Source organism: Tetrao urogallus (genome assembly GCF_951394365.1).
Source record: "Tetrao urogallus genome assembly, chromosome: 1".
Lineage (NCBI taxonomy): Eukaryota > Metazoa > Chordata > Aves > Galliformes > Phasianidae > Tetrao > Tetrao urogallus.
In genome coordinates this window covers 159,775,185-159,790,096 of record NC_136813.1, presented here as the reverse complement: position 1 = coordinate 159,790,096, position 14,912 = coordinate 159,775,185, and the positions used below count along the sequence as shown (strand labels likewise).

The following is a 14,912-nucleotide window of genomic DNA, read 5'->3' as shown; positions in this document are numbered from 1 at the left end:
AGGGACTGCGTGTGATGGAGCTGGAGGCTCCTCCGTTTTGTACAGAGGAAGAAAGCAAGGAGCTTGTTGGCTGGTTGTGCTGGTTCCAAACCACTGCATTAAGCAAACTCAGTGTAACTCTTCAATGAAAACACCTACTCACCGGATGAGGTGAGCAGGCAGAAGTGAAAGGATGGGGCTCCTGTTAAAGAAGGTGTGCTACATAATAACCTAGCACAGATAAACATATTAAGTAGTGGTAGTTTGTTTAGAACATCATACACCAGCTGCTTCCAGCGGGGAATAGGGGGATTTCCTGCCAGTGTGCAGGACCTGTGTGACCTATTGTAGGGACCGTGCTTTAGCAGAGGGTTGGATTCGATAGTGTCTTGAGGTCCCTGTGATTCTGTGGTCCTGTTAGATCGATGGTGAACGTGTTATGGCTCGGGATTTTCCTCCACGATGTGCAACGAGCTGCTCTTCGGCAAAGTTTCAGGAAACACAAAGATCTGCGTTAAAAGTGAAAGCGAAACCTGGAGCCGCCATGTATCCCGGGCTGCACCACAGGGACGTACAGGTGGTTTTAAGCGAGGATCTCATGGAAAACCCGCACATTGGTTATGCAAAACATTACCCTGCGTGGGGGAGGGGTGCAGCGAGGTGAAATGTATCGGATACGGTGGAGATCTCAGGTGAAGACCCGGCGGTTCCGCGTGTTCCACCGCCTCAGGGAGGGGAGCGGGGCCGCGCACTCCGCACCCCGCACCGCCCGCCGTCCCCGCCCCGTTCCTTTCCGCGGCGCGACATGGCAGGCACGGGGCGCGGGGCGCCGGCGGAGCTGTGGGGGGTGCTGCTGCCTCCGCGGCGGGCGGCCGAGGGCTCGGAGGACGAGGAGGACGAAGAGGTCGAGGAGGAGCCGCACTTGGCGGAGGCCGCGCTGCTGGAGGCTTCCGGGAGGGAGCTGGCGGCCGCCCTGCCCCCGCGCCGAGCCGGTGAGGGGAAGCGGGAGGGAGAGCAGGAGCGCCGGGCTGCCCGGCACGGAGCTCTGGGCGATGGAACGGCAGGCCCTGCTCCGGCATGGCGGCGGCGCGGAGCCTGCGCGGGCAGCCGTGCTGCTTGGGCCGGGCTTTGTGGTGACTGTTAGCTATCACCTGGAAAGGTAGCCCGTCCGGGCTCACTGTCCTTCCCCGGTTTCTGATTTCGTAAGGAGACGCAGTGCCTTTTGCACTCGTGTGGGCCTGTGCTGCACATAACGGCCAATTAATTAATTACTGTAATGACGTGGAGGAGTGATGATAGGATCGTTTGAGTCGGAAGGGACCCTTAAAGGCCATCGACCGCCCTGCAGTGAGTGGGGATACCTGCGCTCCATGGCACGCCCAGAGCCCCCCCAGCATGACTAACCATGGTTGGCCTTAGGTCTGCTCCTCCTACAGGTGGACGTCAGAGCTACTCCTTCCCATTAGACACTTCTTATGCCTACACTGTTTGAAACGTTGCTAAATTCTTCTGAGCAGCAGGGAGGGGAAATAAATGGAAACGTTGTCTTGGAGTCGAGCTCTGATGCTGCGGCTGAGCGAGGAAGAGTTCCTGCTGAGGGAGTGAGGGTGGAAAGAGGAGCGCAGCGAGTGGTGAAGAATGCCATGGTTGTTTTAAGCTGGTGCTTGCATGCGTTTTGGTTGGCTCACATGCAGGAAGTATTTGGCATGCAAATACATGAAAAGAGTATGCAGGCATTGTGGTATGTAGAACCATAGGATCACCAAGGTTGGAAAAGACCTCCAAGATCACCCCGTCCCATAGCCATCTACCACCAGTATTTCTCACTAAACCATGTCCCTCACTACAACGTCTGAAAGTTTCTCCAACACTTCCAGGGTCGGTGACTCCACCATTTTCCTTGAGCTGCCCATTCAGCACCTGGCTACTCCATCAGGGAAGAAGTATTTCCTAACGTCCAACCTGAATCTCCCCTGGCACAACTTGAGGCCATTCCCTCCAGTCCTGTTGCTCTACTGTGCTTTGTGACAAGCTTGTCCAGAATTTCAAACTATCTTGGTATATATGGTATAAGCTAGATGTTAAACTATATGTTAACATCTTTAACTGATTAGAAAAATATTCTCACACGTGATTTTGTAGTTCTCACACCTAGAGAAGCCAAATTAGTTCTTGTTTCTCAGGTTGGTTGTAATTTCATTTTTAAATACTACCATCAAGACTGACATTAGGATTTTCATGAAAACTTGTGCTTCTTTCCTTTTATTGCTGTAATTTACTGTACAAAAGATAAAAATAATCTTCCTGGACAGCTTGATCTAGTATCTGATTTAGTGGGTGGCAAACCTGCCTGCAGCAGGGGATTGGAAGTAGATGTTCTTTGAGGTCCCTTCCAAGCCAAGATGTTCAATGATAACCAAAACTCTCCCAACTAAAGTAAACTTTTATTTTTTACGGCTAGCAGTAACAGTGCATTTATTTTTCTTCTTGATGTTTCAGCTACTATACAAGAGAGCTCCAAAAAGGAGTATGAAGTAGTTGGACGTTTTCCATTAGTTGGCCCCTGGTGGACAGTTAATGTTAAAGTTAAAAAAGGGGGGTCAAAGTATTTCGTTCAGGGATATCCATCCTATTTTCTTCGAACCAATATAGAAGACAACAACCGAGAAGTCTTCTCACTTTTTCTCAAGGAATGTGGAGTTCCAGAGTATTTTAAGAAGTTGTTTTTTGCCTGGCTACCTGCAAAATCTACACTAAGTTTTGAAAATCTTGAAGAAAAACTAAAACAATTCCAAGTTGCGCACTTATCGACAGGGAAGAAACAAGGAGACACTAAGGATTTTGATATCTTATACTACGTTTGGAAATCAGGTAGGTATATCATGTGATATTTTGAGTTTTATGAGCTAGTGGGTGAATTTGAACTCCTCCCATCAGCAGTCTGGGGAGCAAAGTGAGGAAACACTGGAGTGTCTCCACATGGAGACATTTCAGGCGTACTGAGGATCCTGGTGGGAATGATGATGTTGTGAGTGAGTGTTAGTGACTGAATCAGTAGTGTGCTTCTGAAGCAAGCATCTATTCTGTTCCTTCTGATACTGTGATTCAGCTTAAGTGTTCTATCTGCACACATAAAATATGCAAACCACTAACAGGCATTCGGTGTGTGGGACCAGACTATAAATGAAGTCTTCCACTACTTACTTGGTTACTGGACTACAGGTTGGAGGTTACAGTTCTGGAAGTCAGGTCGTGTCAGATAAGAGAGTTTATAGCTTCTGTTAGATCTGAGCCGACTTTCCTCCAAATCATGTATGTGAGGAAAATTTTCACAATTCTGTGGACTTTTTATTCTGTTTTTGTGATGATAGACAAATTCTTAGTACTGCTTACAGACTTCACATCTTTCCATGACTTTGAAGAGATTGGCCTGTGTACTGATTAGAGCTCTGGTCTCATTTCTGATCATAGAGCTCTGATCTAGAACTCTACATGAGTTGTCATGGGATATATGGATCACTTCTGATTGTTTAATATGTTGGTACTTACCTGTGAAGAAGATTGCACAGTGAGCATAAGTATGCTGTTCTCTGTTTTTGCAGTTGGCAGATTTTACCCTAATATCCAACTTAAATTAGTTTGTTACTAATTAAACTTTATTTTTTGTCTATATTTGGGCAACAAAACAACTACTGCCCCACTCCATAGGTCATGTTGCTACTATTGTAGTTCATTCTTCAAGCCGTGAAGTGATTACTTAAGTTTGGGGTCATTGAGAAAACTGTTCCCCACTGCCTTTCCCCACTGGCTTTCCTAAGTTTCTGTGCTGATCTGATATTACAGACTTAGAAGCCTGTTTTCTTGTTCTGGATTTTAAACATTTGTCTGTACACATGTATGAAAATTGCCCAATGAGGTCTGAAAGGACTTTCTACAAGATGCCATTGAGCGTGTAGTTTAAACCAAATGTATGATGCGCATTTTCCAAACGAGTACATTGAGCTGTAGTTTTTATCTGTTCACTTTTTTTCCAAAAGCAGTTCAGAGAGAACAGACTTAAAAAAGATTTTGAAAAGGCTTACAAAGAGTGAGAAACTGCAAGAAATTAGAGATGCTTTGGATATATGGGAGGCAGAAGGATAAAAGCCAGAGTCACTTTAATCTATCTTTGCAAATATTTTTGGATATTGCTTCAAATTTATGGTTTATGGTGCCTACAGTTGCATGGAAGGCAGTGTTGGTAGCCCTGACTTACCCTATGATACTGGAATTCTTGCCTACTCTTCTGCCGCGCCATTTTTGCTCTCTTTTGGATATGGTGTGCTGGCAAAGAAGGACTGAAAATGATGATACGGATGGTGAGACGGTACATTTTGAAGATGAGATACTAACAAAGTTGGATGAAATATTAAAAAACGAGCCATGGAAACTTGGATTCAGCAGGGTAAGTAATGTTAAGAAGGGTAAAGAATGCGGTATTGGTTACATTACATCTTCTTTAGAACACAGTATCCTTTTGATGATGTTCAGTTTATTAGCTGGGCATTTCTGGGAGCTAAGCTTAGTTCATTTTGAACTGCATGATTTACTGTGCTCAGTTTGAGCAGTTTTTTTTTCCAGTTGTTCTGTGGTTAATCAATCTGAAAAGATTTAAAAATCTATTATGTTGCAATGTTTTGCTTAGTCCTTCCAATAGGAAATAGAAAATTAAGTCAGGCTGAAAGTGAGAACTTTAAGAACAATTTAAAATTCACAAATCTGCTTTCCGAGTTTATACCAGCAAGTGGAGTTTTTCTGTTCTTAATGCAGAGAACAAGAGCATGCTTTCATGGCAAAGGTAGAGAAGTTACACTTTAAGAGATCATCTGGTTTGTGGTATTCTTCTTTTTAATATTATGGCACTTGTGGTCACCTCTTACCTTCTTGGTGTCCTTTACTGGCACCAACTGCACTTGCTGTGCAACTTTGTGGCTGCGCCTCGCCTTAGTGCGCATCTACTTTAGATGTGAACTAAAGCTGAGTAGTTAACAAATGTGACTTGTTAATCTCTGCTTCAGCCCCACAAGCTTTTGCTCACATCTGTTCTGACTTGTCTCTAGAAACCTCCAGTTTCAGAGACTCAGCTACCTATCCAGTCTATTTCAGTGTGTCACATCCTTTCCACCAAGAGGTTTTACTGATGCCCACTTTGATTGTTTTGCAAGTTGCGTATACTCAGAGGAATGGTGATCAGCAAGAGTGAAAGTAATATGTCTGAAATAAATGTTTGCTTTGATTCTTTTGGGGGAGAAGATTACTTACAGGGAACTGAATCTTTCTTACTGTGAGGCAACGTGGGATGCCTTCCGTCAGTGTGAACACCTCCTCTGGAAGATTCCTGACTTGCAGAAGAATGCCTTGATTCTGTATAATAAACTCAAGAAACACTGCAGAGAAATGGGACACACTTACGAGGATCAGGATGAATTAACTCGTTTTGTATCGGAAGATATGTCCATTGAGGGTGCTTGGCAATCTCTGGAATTTCTGAAAGATGAGAATATAGTGATTAGGGAGAAGACACTGGTGTTTCTGCCTCATCTTTACAAATCTGAGAAAGACATTGCGATGTGTATTGGTGATCTTCTGTCAAAATGCTCCTGGCAACTAGATGTTGATGTGAGAAAAATACTTAACGCTTCTGAGATGTCAAGAGAAGTTGTAGACAGCAAAACGCATGGTATCCAGGCTCATGAAGTGGAACATCTGAAGGAAGATAATCCAGACAATCATCACGGTGAAAATCAGTTCCCTGAAAGGGAAGTGGCATCTACATCTGGTACCCAAAGTAAAGCAGAGGTAGACCTAGATCAGGTGATTGCTATACAAAAGATTTGTTCTAATCCTGTCACAATCATAAGTGGGAAAGGAGGCTGTGGGAAGAGCACAATTGTTAGCAGCCTTTTTCGACACTTAAAGCAGATAGAAAAAGAAGTGGAAGCTGCTTCTAAGGACTTTGAAGAAGACCTGGATGTGTCTGAGGAGTGGGATACTTTTGATCGTCATTGGGAGTCAGAGGACACTTGCACAAAAAATCCCTTGAATGTTCTATTTACTGCACCCACAGGGAGGGCAGCAAGCCTTCTGAGTGAGAAAACCAAGCTTCCTGCATACACTCTGCATCAGGTGAGGATCTTTTCCTCTTTTTTAACAATGTCGCAAAAGACCTATAGACACTGTTGATTCTTGTTTTGGAAGAAAGCTTTTTACTGAAGTTTCCTTAAGAGTTTTTAGCTATTACTGAAGTTTAGGTACAGCTGGCCAGCATCTGAATATCAGTGTAACATTTTGGGAAACCATAAATGAGGCATTTGGAATACATTGTTTGCTGTAACTTTTTTCTCTTTTACATATATCAAATATGTGCCTTTCTAGGGTATCTGGTCTTTTTAGCTCCTTGTTTTATCATACAATTTTATAGTCTGTTTCAGATGTAAGAACAGAAATACCTCCTTAGCTGGCAAAGCTGTTTCCCAATTGCAAGCAATCCTATTAATACCTGCACATATGTGAGAAGATGAGCAGCCTGGGGTTGGATGATGAGATGAATTTCATTTACACCGTTTTCCTACTTACAGACATGTACTGTAAACCTTTATAAATTTAAGTCTCTTGTCCAAGCTCACAACAGGTACCAAAAAGTTCATTTCAGAACTGAAGGCAATAGCGCTAAATACAAGATTAGAATATACCACACTATGGCTATCTTTATAAGACAGTTCACAGCTGATTAGTGCCAGAGCATGATTTATTTCAATTTGTTTCTAGATCATCTATAGTTATAAATCATGGAGGCAGACTGAAAAAGAAGTGCCATGGAAGTTTTCTACTGTGACAGTTCTGATTGTGGATGAAGGAAGCTTGGTGTCTGTACACATTCTTAGCTTAGTTTTAAAGCTCTTACGTGAGCATGCTCAGCTTGCCAAACTTATTATTCTAGGTAAGTGGAAAAAATAAACAATTAGGAATAGACAATATTTAGTAATGTACAAAATACAACGGAAATATCAGAGCTGAAACTAATCTCGCTGACCCTTTAAAAGCCCAGAAGGTTACACTGTTCTCTCCTTGGCTATGTCTGCTCATGCATGAAGTCGAGTTAGAACAATCAGACCCCAACAGTTTTCCAACTCAATGGTCAGTACGAAAGGATCGGTGTCTCTGTTATCTGTTTAGCAGTCTTTTGTCTGATTCTGAAAGTATTGTGACTTCCATGTGGTGGCTTATCACACCTTGCAGCAGGGTGCAAGAGTTGTAAAGAATTGAAAGAATTCAAAGAAGATAGTAGGAATCAGATGTTAGGAGACAAGTTCCATAGGGTCCTTAACACTAGCATCAATTTGTTTTGATTCAGAAGGAAAACAAGTATAAAATGACAATTTTCTTCTTTCTTACAGTGCTTTTTTTGGCGGTCATTTTTAAATAGGTAACTTTCAAAATGTGTCTGGACAAGATGTGGTGATGGTCATAATCAAACGTGCTCCTTTGGCTTTGCTGAATGGGGAAAATGTAAGGTTTAAATTACACCACAGTCTGATTCCCCAGGCATGAGGTTCTTAGATTCATTTCATGTGAATTGTGGACGCTTGGATTCCAAAGTATCACACTATGTTGAGGGCTGAGTCTCTGAGTGCTTCTCTGGTTGTTTCTTTCCAATACCATAGGGGTTTTTTTTCTGTTTATTTTTGCTTGTTTGGTGGTTCTGTAGATGTTCTGTTGTTACTCCTCACAAATACTAACTCACATTCTGTTTAGGTGATACTAGGCAGCTACCAAGCATTGACCCTGGCAACATGCTAGCTGATATCTTTAATAGTTTAAAATCAAGAGGCTTTTCTGTGGAACTGCGAACTAATCACAGAGCTGAATCCCAACTCATTGTAGATAATGCAACAAGGTAGGATTTCCTTGTGGATGTAAGCTTTCTTGTAGTAGAGCTGGTCCTTTACCTGCGCTCAAGTGCCTAAGGAATCTGTAGCACTGTTTCTGTTGCAGTTTCTCACTGAAAATTAGTATCTATATCCATATGTGCTGCATGTATTAGGATTTATTCCACGTCCCTATGTATTGTATGGCATGTGGGCTAAAATTTATAAATGATGAACTTCAGGCCAGAAGAATACTTCAACTGGAAATAATATTTCTTTTCTATTTTCCCTCCTTTCTGCGGTCCAGAATCTCTCTCCGGAAGCTTCCTGAATTTGATGAAGTGCTGAAATTTTCTGGTTGGAATAAAGAGCTGGCAATGCCAAGCCCTGAGAAGAAATTCATTTTTATTGCTTTGCCTTCTGGTGGGGGTTCTGATAGTACGTGTGTACATTCTGGTTGTGATCTTGACCTTCCCTTTGGTAAAACACTGGCTGTTAGGCTGGAATGAACGTTTTGGGGAGATTTTAGTCTTGTTTAGCTTTGTGTATGGTGTAAAGGCTAGATTCATACTTTGAAGTTTGCCTTCTGTAAGTGCACACAGCAAAATTCATAGGTGCAAATCATCTGCTGTAGAGCTCCAGTTCACCAGTTGGGTTTCAAATTGGGTGTAATGCAGCTTCCATACTGACCCTTATTGGATAAGTGGCATGAAGGCCCTCCACTTTATACACATAAAAAATCTTCAGTTTGCGATTTGGAAAAAAAAAATAGTGGAAAAAAAAACCAAAAACACCTCATCTTGCTTTAGTCACTTTCTCAGCTAACAGAGTACTAAACATACATTTCTTCTGTGAAACTGAAATCTATAGTGCCCTGGTTTTAAGATGTTCTATCCACACCTCTCTTATGCACTGTATAAAAACCTGATTCTGCATGAAATACCATGTATGCAACTACTTACTAGAAGAATAAGATTTTATCTGTTGTGTCACTCCTGTCTCCCATTTTTGTAGTGGGATAACTGCATGATGCTTTTTGAGAAGATATGTGTGTGTGTAAGTGTATGTAAATACAATTTAAACATCGTGCATTCAAACAAGTAGAAATGGGGCTGACACAAGAAATGAGCAAAGGCAATTTCATACTGAATTATGTTTTTCTTAAACTGTTTGTTCTTCATCTTTATCTTTTATATCTTCTAAATCAGACTTGCAAGCTGCCATAAAGGCTTTACTTAAAGAAGGACCAGGATTGCAGGATGCCACACAGTCGCAGTTCCTTGCTTTCAGAAGGTAAATGGGCACTTAGGCAAACACTGAAAAATCCTTTCTAGCAACCACAATCTAAAAATATCTGAATGTGTTGAGCTGGAAAGACTGGTGGTAATGTCATAGAAAGTGTTAGAAAAACAGACCTGTGTCTTTTCTTAAGCTTCTTGCCCCCAGTCTCTTCATGGAGATCTGCTAGATTTTCCTATAAGCTTCACATTGTTTTACACCACACTTTTTGCTTTTATGTTTGTCACAAGGACAGACATCAGCAGTGACGTTTTGCAGTGGATCCTATGAGACCCTGGCTGTGATGCTGGCAACAGGGCAGTGTTCTTTTGTATTAATGAAGTATTGAATTGATTTAATGAAGTACCTTTTCTCAGCAATTAAAAATACTATTTGCAGGTTGCCAGTGTGCAAATAAACTGATTTGAGCATTTCAGCTAGTTCACGTGTTGCCAACATCGAATAACTCTGAAATCGGTTGTATCTCTCCAGTTTGCATTCAAGTAGGAGACTATTATTAATGATTCTTCTGTAATATATTCTTAAGTACTTAATCTGTGTTTAAAAGTTAAAATTCCAGGTCTCTAAAAGGCAAATATATAAAAAGAGCAAATCTCCTGGCTAGCTATAATACACCCACCACCAAAAATATTTTACCTGGCTTTAGTTTTTCTTCAGTTTCATCTGAACAGTGAATCACACTAAGCTAGGTATGCATTAAAAGACATCACTTTTTTTATTTGGAAGAAACTGTACTGTTGCTACTTTATCTTCAGACTCTGAATCAGTGATTGTTGTCAGTTGATGGTGGAAGATGGTGGACTTTCTCCATTGCTTTTTAATTATAACGTTAACTTGGTGTTGCATGTAATTGCTGTGTGTTTCCTATCCTTTAAGTACATCATGATTTTTCCATGTTCTTGTTTTGCATGGTAGGCAAGACTGTGATCTAATAAATGAACTTTGCTGCCAACACTATTCAAACCATTTAACCAGGTAAGCCACTGCTTGGCAGTTTTCACCTTGCAGAATCTCACTTTGTTTTTGTGTCACAACAGGCCACAACCTAAAAGAAAATTCTGAAACATTTTAAACATTCTTGTTTGCCTCTAGACCTGATTATTAATGGTAGAGGTCGTTATATTTCTTTGATAGGTCTTTTAATTTTCGTCCTGGACTTTGAAAAGGGAGAGGATAAATTGTTTGCCTGTTGTTTAAATTGTCAGTGACTTCCAAGGTTTTGAGTGATTGTTAAGTGCATAAAATTGACATAAAAACAACTCTGAAGAAAAAGGTTAGTTATTCTTCATGTTGTGTTATTTCTAGATCAATACTGAAATGTATTGATTTGGGAGCAGCATTTTGGTGTTTGTTTGTTTGCTTGAAAGAAGTTTGAGAAACGCCTTTTAGATGTGAGTTGTCTTCACTGTTTTGAGTGTAAGTCAGATCTGTATTCTGACTCAGGTACAGAGAGGGGAAAGAGTAGAAATACTGACTGATGCATATGTAGTAAATATGTCTCACTTTTTCTTTCTCTGACCCAGAGACCATAAAAGACGACTTTTATTTCAAGTTGATGACAAGATTTCCTGCATGAGAAATACGTACCTCAAGGATCTCTTACCACACCCTGGTATTGGACAGGATCCTGACCACCAGAAATGCAGAAATGGAGAAACCACCCTCAGTACAGAGACTACTGAGGAGGGCAAACGACTGTGCAATGGAGATATATTTTTCATAACAAATGTAAGTTGTTGCTGCAGGAATGTGTGCAAATAAATAATGGTATCCGATCCACTCCTTTTTGAGTCCCCAGAGCAGTGCAATTTTTACCTGAAAAGTTTAGTCTATAATAGATACCTGATGGTCCTGATAAACTGTTGTGAAATGCTACCCTCTTACAAGAAAGAGGCAGACTTGCAATGGAATTGCAAAAGTATCTCTGTCATTTTTGTAAAATGTTTTTCAGTTGGTTTCTCTTGTTCAGCACTGCGAGTTCATTTTTTGTTCTAAATTCTATAAATATACATTGTGAATGCATTGTAAATGAAATGCAGTCTTCTTGATGTAGGTAGAAACAGTCTTAGGTAAAGAATAAGGCTAATGTTGCTGCTTGAGTTCCCAGCAGAAAACTAAGCTGCCAAATAAATATACCAACACAAAGCCCATGTATTTTTCTCCTGGATTGTGAGTTGAGTTGACTCAGCAAAAGATGCGCTGGAAGCATCAGTGTTTGTGCGCAGGAAGCAAGGACTGTGCAGGATTGGTGGAAGAAAGCAAGCTTGTCTCCATTTCTGGTAGCAAATGGTTAAGTGGGCTTACTGGTAACGTTTCATGCTGTCTTGGGATAATCTTAGTTTTCTGGGTATTAAAACTTCATATATAGGATTTTTTCTTTTGCACTAAACAGGACTCTGGGTAGGCCCTGTACAGTGCAAGCATTTTCCTTGAATGTGGTCAGTGGAAGATAGTGATCTCTTGGGCTTAGTGTCTTCTGAAACTGTTTCATTTGGTTGACATTGCAGCTACCTTAGTTTTGGAGAAATACAGACTACAGACACACACACAGGTACACAAGTTAATCAAGATGATCAGAGGGCTGGAGCACCTCTCCTATGAAGAAGGGTTGAGGGAACTGGGCTTGTTTAGCTTGGAGAAGAGAAGGCTCCAGGGAGACCTCATTGTGGCCTTTCAATATTTGAAGGGAGTGTATAAACAGGAGGGAGAATGACTGTTTATGAGGGTGGATAGTGATAGGACAAGAGGGAATGGTTTTAAACTGAGACGGGGGGGTTTAGGTTGGATATTAGGAGGAAGTTTTTCACTCAGGGTGGTCAATCACTGGGAACAGGTTGCCCAAGGAGGCTGTGGATGCCCCATCCCTGGAGGCATTCAAGGCCAGGCTGGATGTGGCTCTGGGCAGCCTGGTCTGCTGGTTGGTGACCCTGCACGTAGCAGGAGGGTTGAAACTCGATGATCATTGTGGTCCTTTTCAACCCAGGCCATTCTATGATTTTATGATTCTGTGAGCAAACTGATAATACAAGCTTACCACTGAGTGTTGTTATGCTATTTCTTTAGGATGTAGAAATTAATAAGCAGCGCTTACTGACCATCAGCAGCACATACGGCTCCACGTACACTGTGAACTATAAGGCTCTGAAGAAGCTCTGTCATATAAAACATGCATGGGCCAGAACTATTCACACATTTCAGGTAAAAAAACAAACAAAGCAAAACAAAGCTATCAGGTGGTAAAACTTTCTCATACTTTTCTTCGTGGCAAGGCACTTAATTTTCACTTGAAAGTCTCAAAGCAACTGAAATTCTTTGGATGCAGCATAAGTATCTCCAACTTCCCTGTTGTTGGAAGCTATCCTTTTTATTTATTTATTCCTTGATGGAGATGTTCATTTGCTAAGGCATTCTTAAATGCATTTCAGGGTTCTGAGGAGAAAACAGTTGTCTATGTGGTTGGCAATCCAGGCCGTCAGCACTGGCAGCACGTGTACACAGCTGTGACCAGAGGACGCTGCCGTGTCTACGTTATTGCTGAAGAGATGCACCTCAGGAAAGCAGTCACTAACAATAACTTTCCCAGAAAAACTCGCTTACAGAGGTTTTTGAGAGAGGCAATTGCAAATACAAACAACTGCCTGACACAAACATCCTCTCTTCTGACAACGAGCTGGCCAGGTCAAGAGCCTGGGACTCAGCCTGTTTCTTTAATTCGAGATGTTCCTGACCCACCTGAAACTGGAACTGACAGCATTCAGCTAAAGAGCTCAGCAGATCTCAATAAAGAGCACATGGGTAATTCGCAGCAGATAAGTCCATGTAAGAGACAACAAAGCCACGCAGAGGATTCTGAGGATGTAAGTATCTCCTTACTTTTGAAAGTATTTGAAGTTCAAATATTAGAAAGCTTAAAACAAACTCTTGTGTTGTCTTTGACCGCTGCAATTAGCCTGGATACTGTTACAATGGTTCTGCTATTTATAATTTCCAACATGGGCAGAGTAATATGTGGCTAGTGAGGAGAAAGAAGTTATCATCTAATAGCAGCCACTTTATGGATCGTGTTGCTGACTGCAACGATCTTTTGGGGAGCTTTATCCTTCCTGCACAGAAGTCAGCTGTTAGGAGCTGACCTGCTGCGATACATTTATATACAGTGCCATCACTGAAGTAGGCACATTTCAAATTGTCAAATATTTTAATGGGCAAAATACATGCTAATCAGTTTTTTTTATCTTCCAGTATCTAATTTCTGGGAGCTGTCATGGGTGCAGACCTTTCGTTTTTTTGAAGCTGTTTTCGGTTACTATATTTTAGTTCTGGTTCAAACTCTGATGATGTGTTTTTTCCTTTGACAGCCATTAGGAAAAGACTCCCCACTTGGGACTGCCAGACTCAGGAGCCTAACTTTGGAGCAAGTAACTCCCAGGAAGCTTTTCAAAAGCTGACCTACAATTAACTGTCCTCTTCATGAGTACATCTGTTTTGTTTAAGGTTTCTGGAAAGGAGAAGCTGGGTATGCAGATGACTTTCAAAAACCTTCCTGTAACTGCATTTTCTCTTCGAAAAAATGCATTTTAAAGCGAGCCTTTTATATTTTCAGTGTTTAGTAGAAGATTCCTTGGTGTCAGGGCTCAAAAATCATTACAGTCTTTTATTTTCCTAAAGAAGGAGCTCTCAGGATCCAGAGGTTCACTTGAATAATATACGGGCATTCTTTTGTTTGAGCACTCCAGGCACAGCTATCGGTTTTATCTGTATCTCCTAAAGCTGCAGTACTGATTAGAATCTATGGCTGTGCCAAAAGTTGCAATTTGCTTTTCAGCCAAATAATAAGTTTGCAAACAGGAATTCACATTTCTCTAATGTGGCAGAACTATGGGCATTAAGCTTTGATGGTTTACGAATTTTAATCTTGTTAAAATGAGAAACAAAAGATGCAATCAGTGACACAGCTACTTTTTCCCACTCGGTACTTGAAAGCAATGCAGAACTTGCTGCTGTTGCTTTCCATCTGCTAACGTTCTTGGAAGTAACATTCCAAGTCAGAACCCAAATAACATCGCCACCTCCTTTTTGTTGTACTGCATGACTTGAGCAACTGTAATTGCTGTGATTAAATGAGCTGAACATTTACTCAAACTTCAGACAGACTTTACTAAAATTTGGAGGGTTTGCTTATTACTCTTGATATTCTTTTCTCACGTCAGGAAAGAACAAAGCAGACCAACACTACCTTTTTTAACGCCCTTAAATCACAGTTTATTTCAATTTATACAGTTTTTTTTCCATACAAATATTTGCAACAGTTTGAATTTCAAAAAAACATACATAGACGATAAATATCATGCTATTAAAGTATTAAATTTGTACAAAAATACTTTACAGTTTAATACTTATTTGTTACAAATAAAAATACGTATTTAAGTGACTTATGGACTTTTTTTTTTTTACATGACTCAGCATTGAATGTTCCTCTGACCTTTTGTGGCAGTGCTGCAATATAAATGAGACAGTTGTGTGCGGGGGGCAGGTGAGCTCGTTCATGGATTGGAAACAGCAATAGGGATACAGGTAACAGTTTAAAATGACCAGAAACAGTTCCGTAGGGTGATTGCTTGGATGTGGTGATTCTACAAATGTACAAACCCAGTATCTTTATATTCACCAAGAACAATAATTACCAATAACAACTTGAATACTGGAATAAACCAAAGCAGCTGCTGG

The 14,912-nt window shown here is 41.1% G+C and overlaps 1 protein-coding gene across 1 annotated transcript; it reads left to right on the top strand.

The window, feature by feature from the left end:
• Nucleotides 1-784: 784 nt before the first annotated feature.
• HELB (DNA helicase B) lies at nt 785-13,633 on the top strand (the record flags this gene model as incomplete). Its single annotated transcript, XM_079549603.1, has 13 exons — nt 785-971; nt 2,479-2,850; nt 4,200-4,423; nt 5,272-6,144; nt 6,787-6,958; nt 7,774-7,915; nt 8,194-8,324; nt 9,095-9,179; nt 10,101-10,160; nt 10,709-10,913; nt 12,249-12,383; nt 12,611-13,042; nt 13,544-13,633. The coding sequence occupies 13 exons, from the start codon at nt 785-787 to the stop codon at nt 13,631-13,633; spliced, it is 3,108 nt and encodes a 1,035-aa protein (XP_079405729.1).
• Between the last annotated feature and the right edge of the window lie 1,279 nt (nt 13,634-14,912).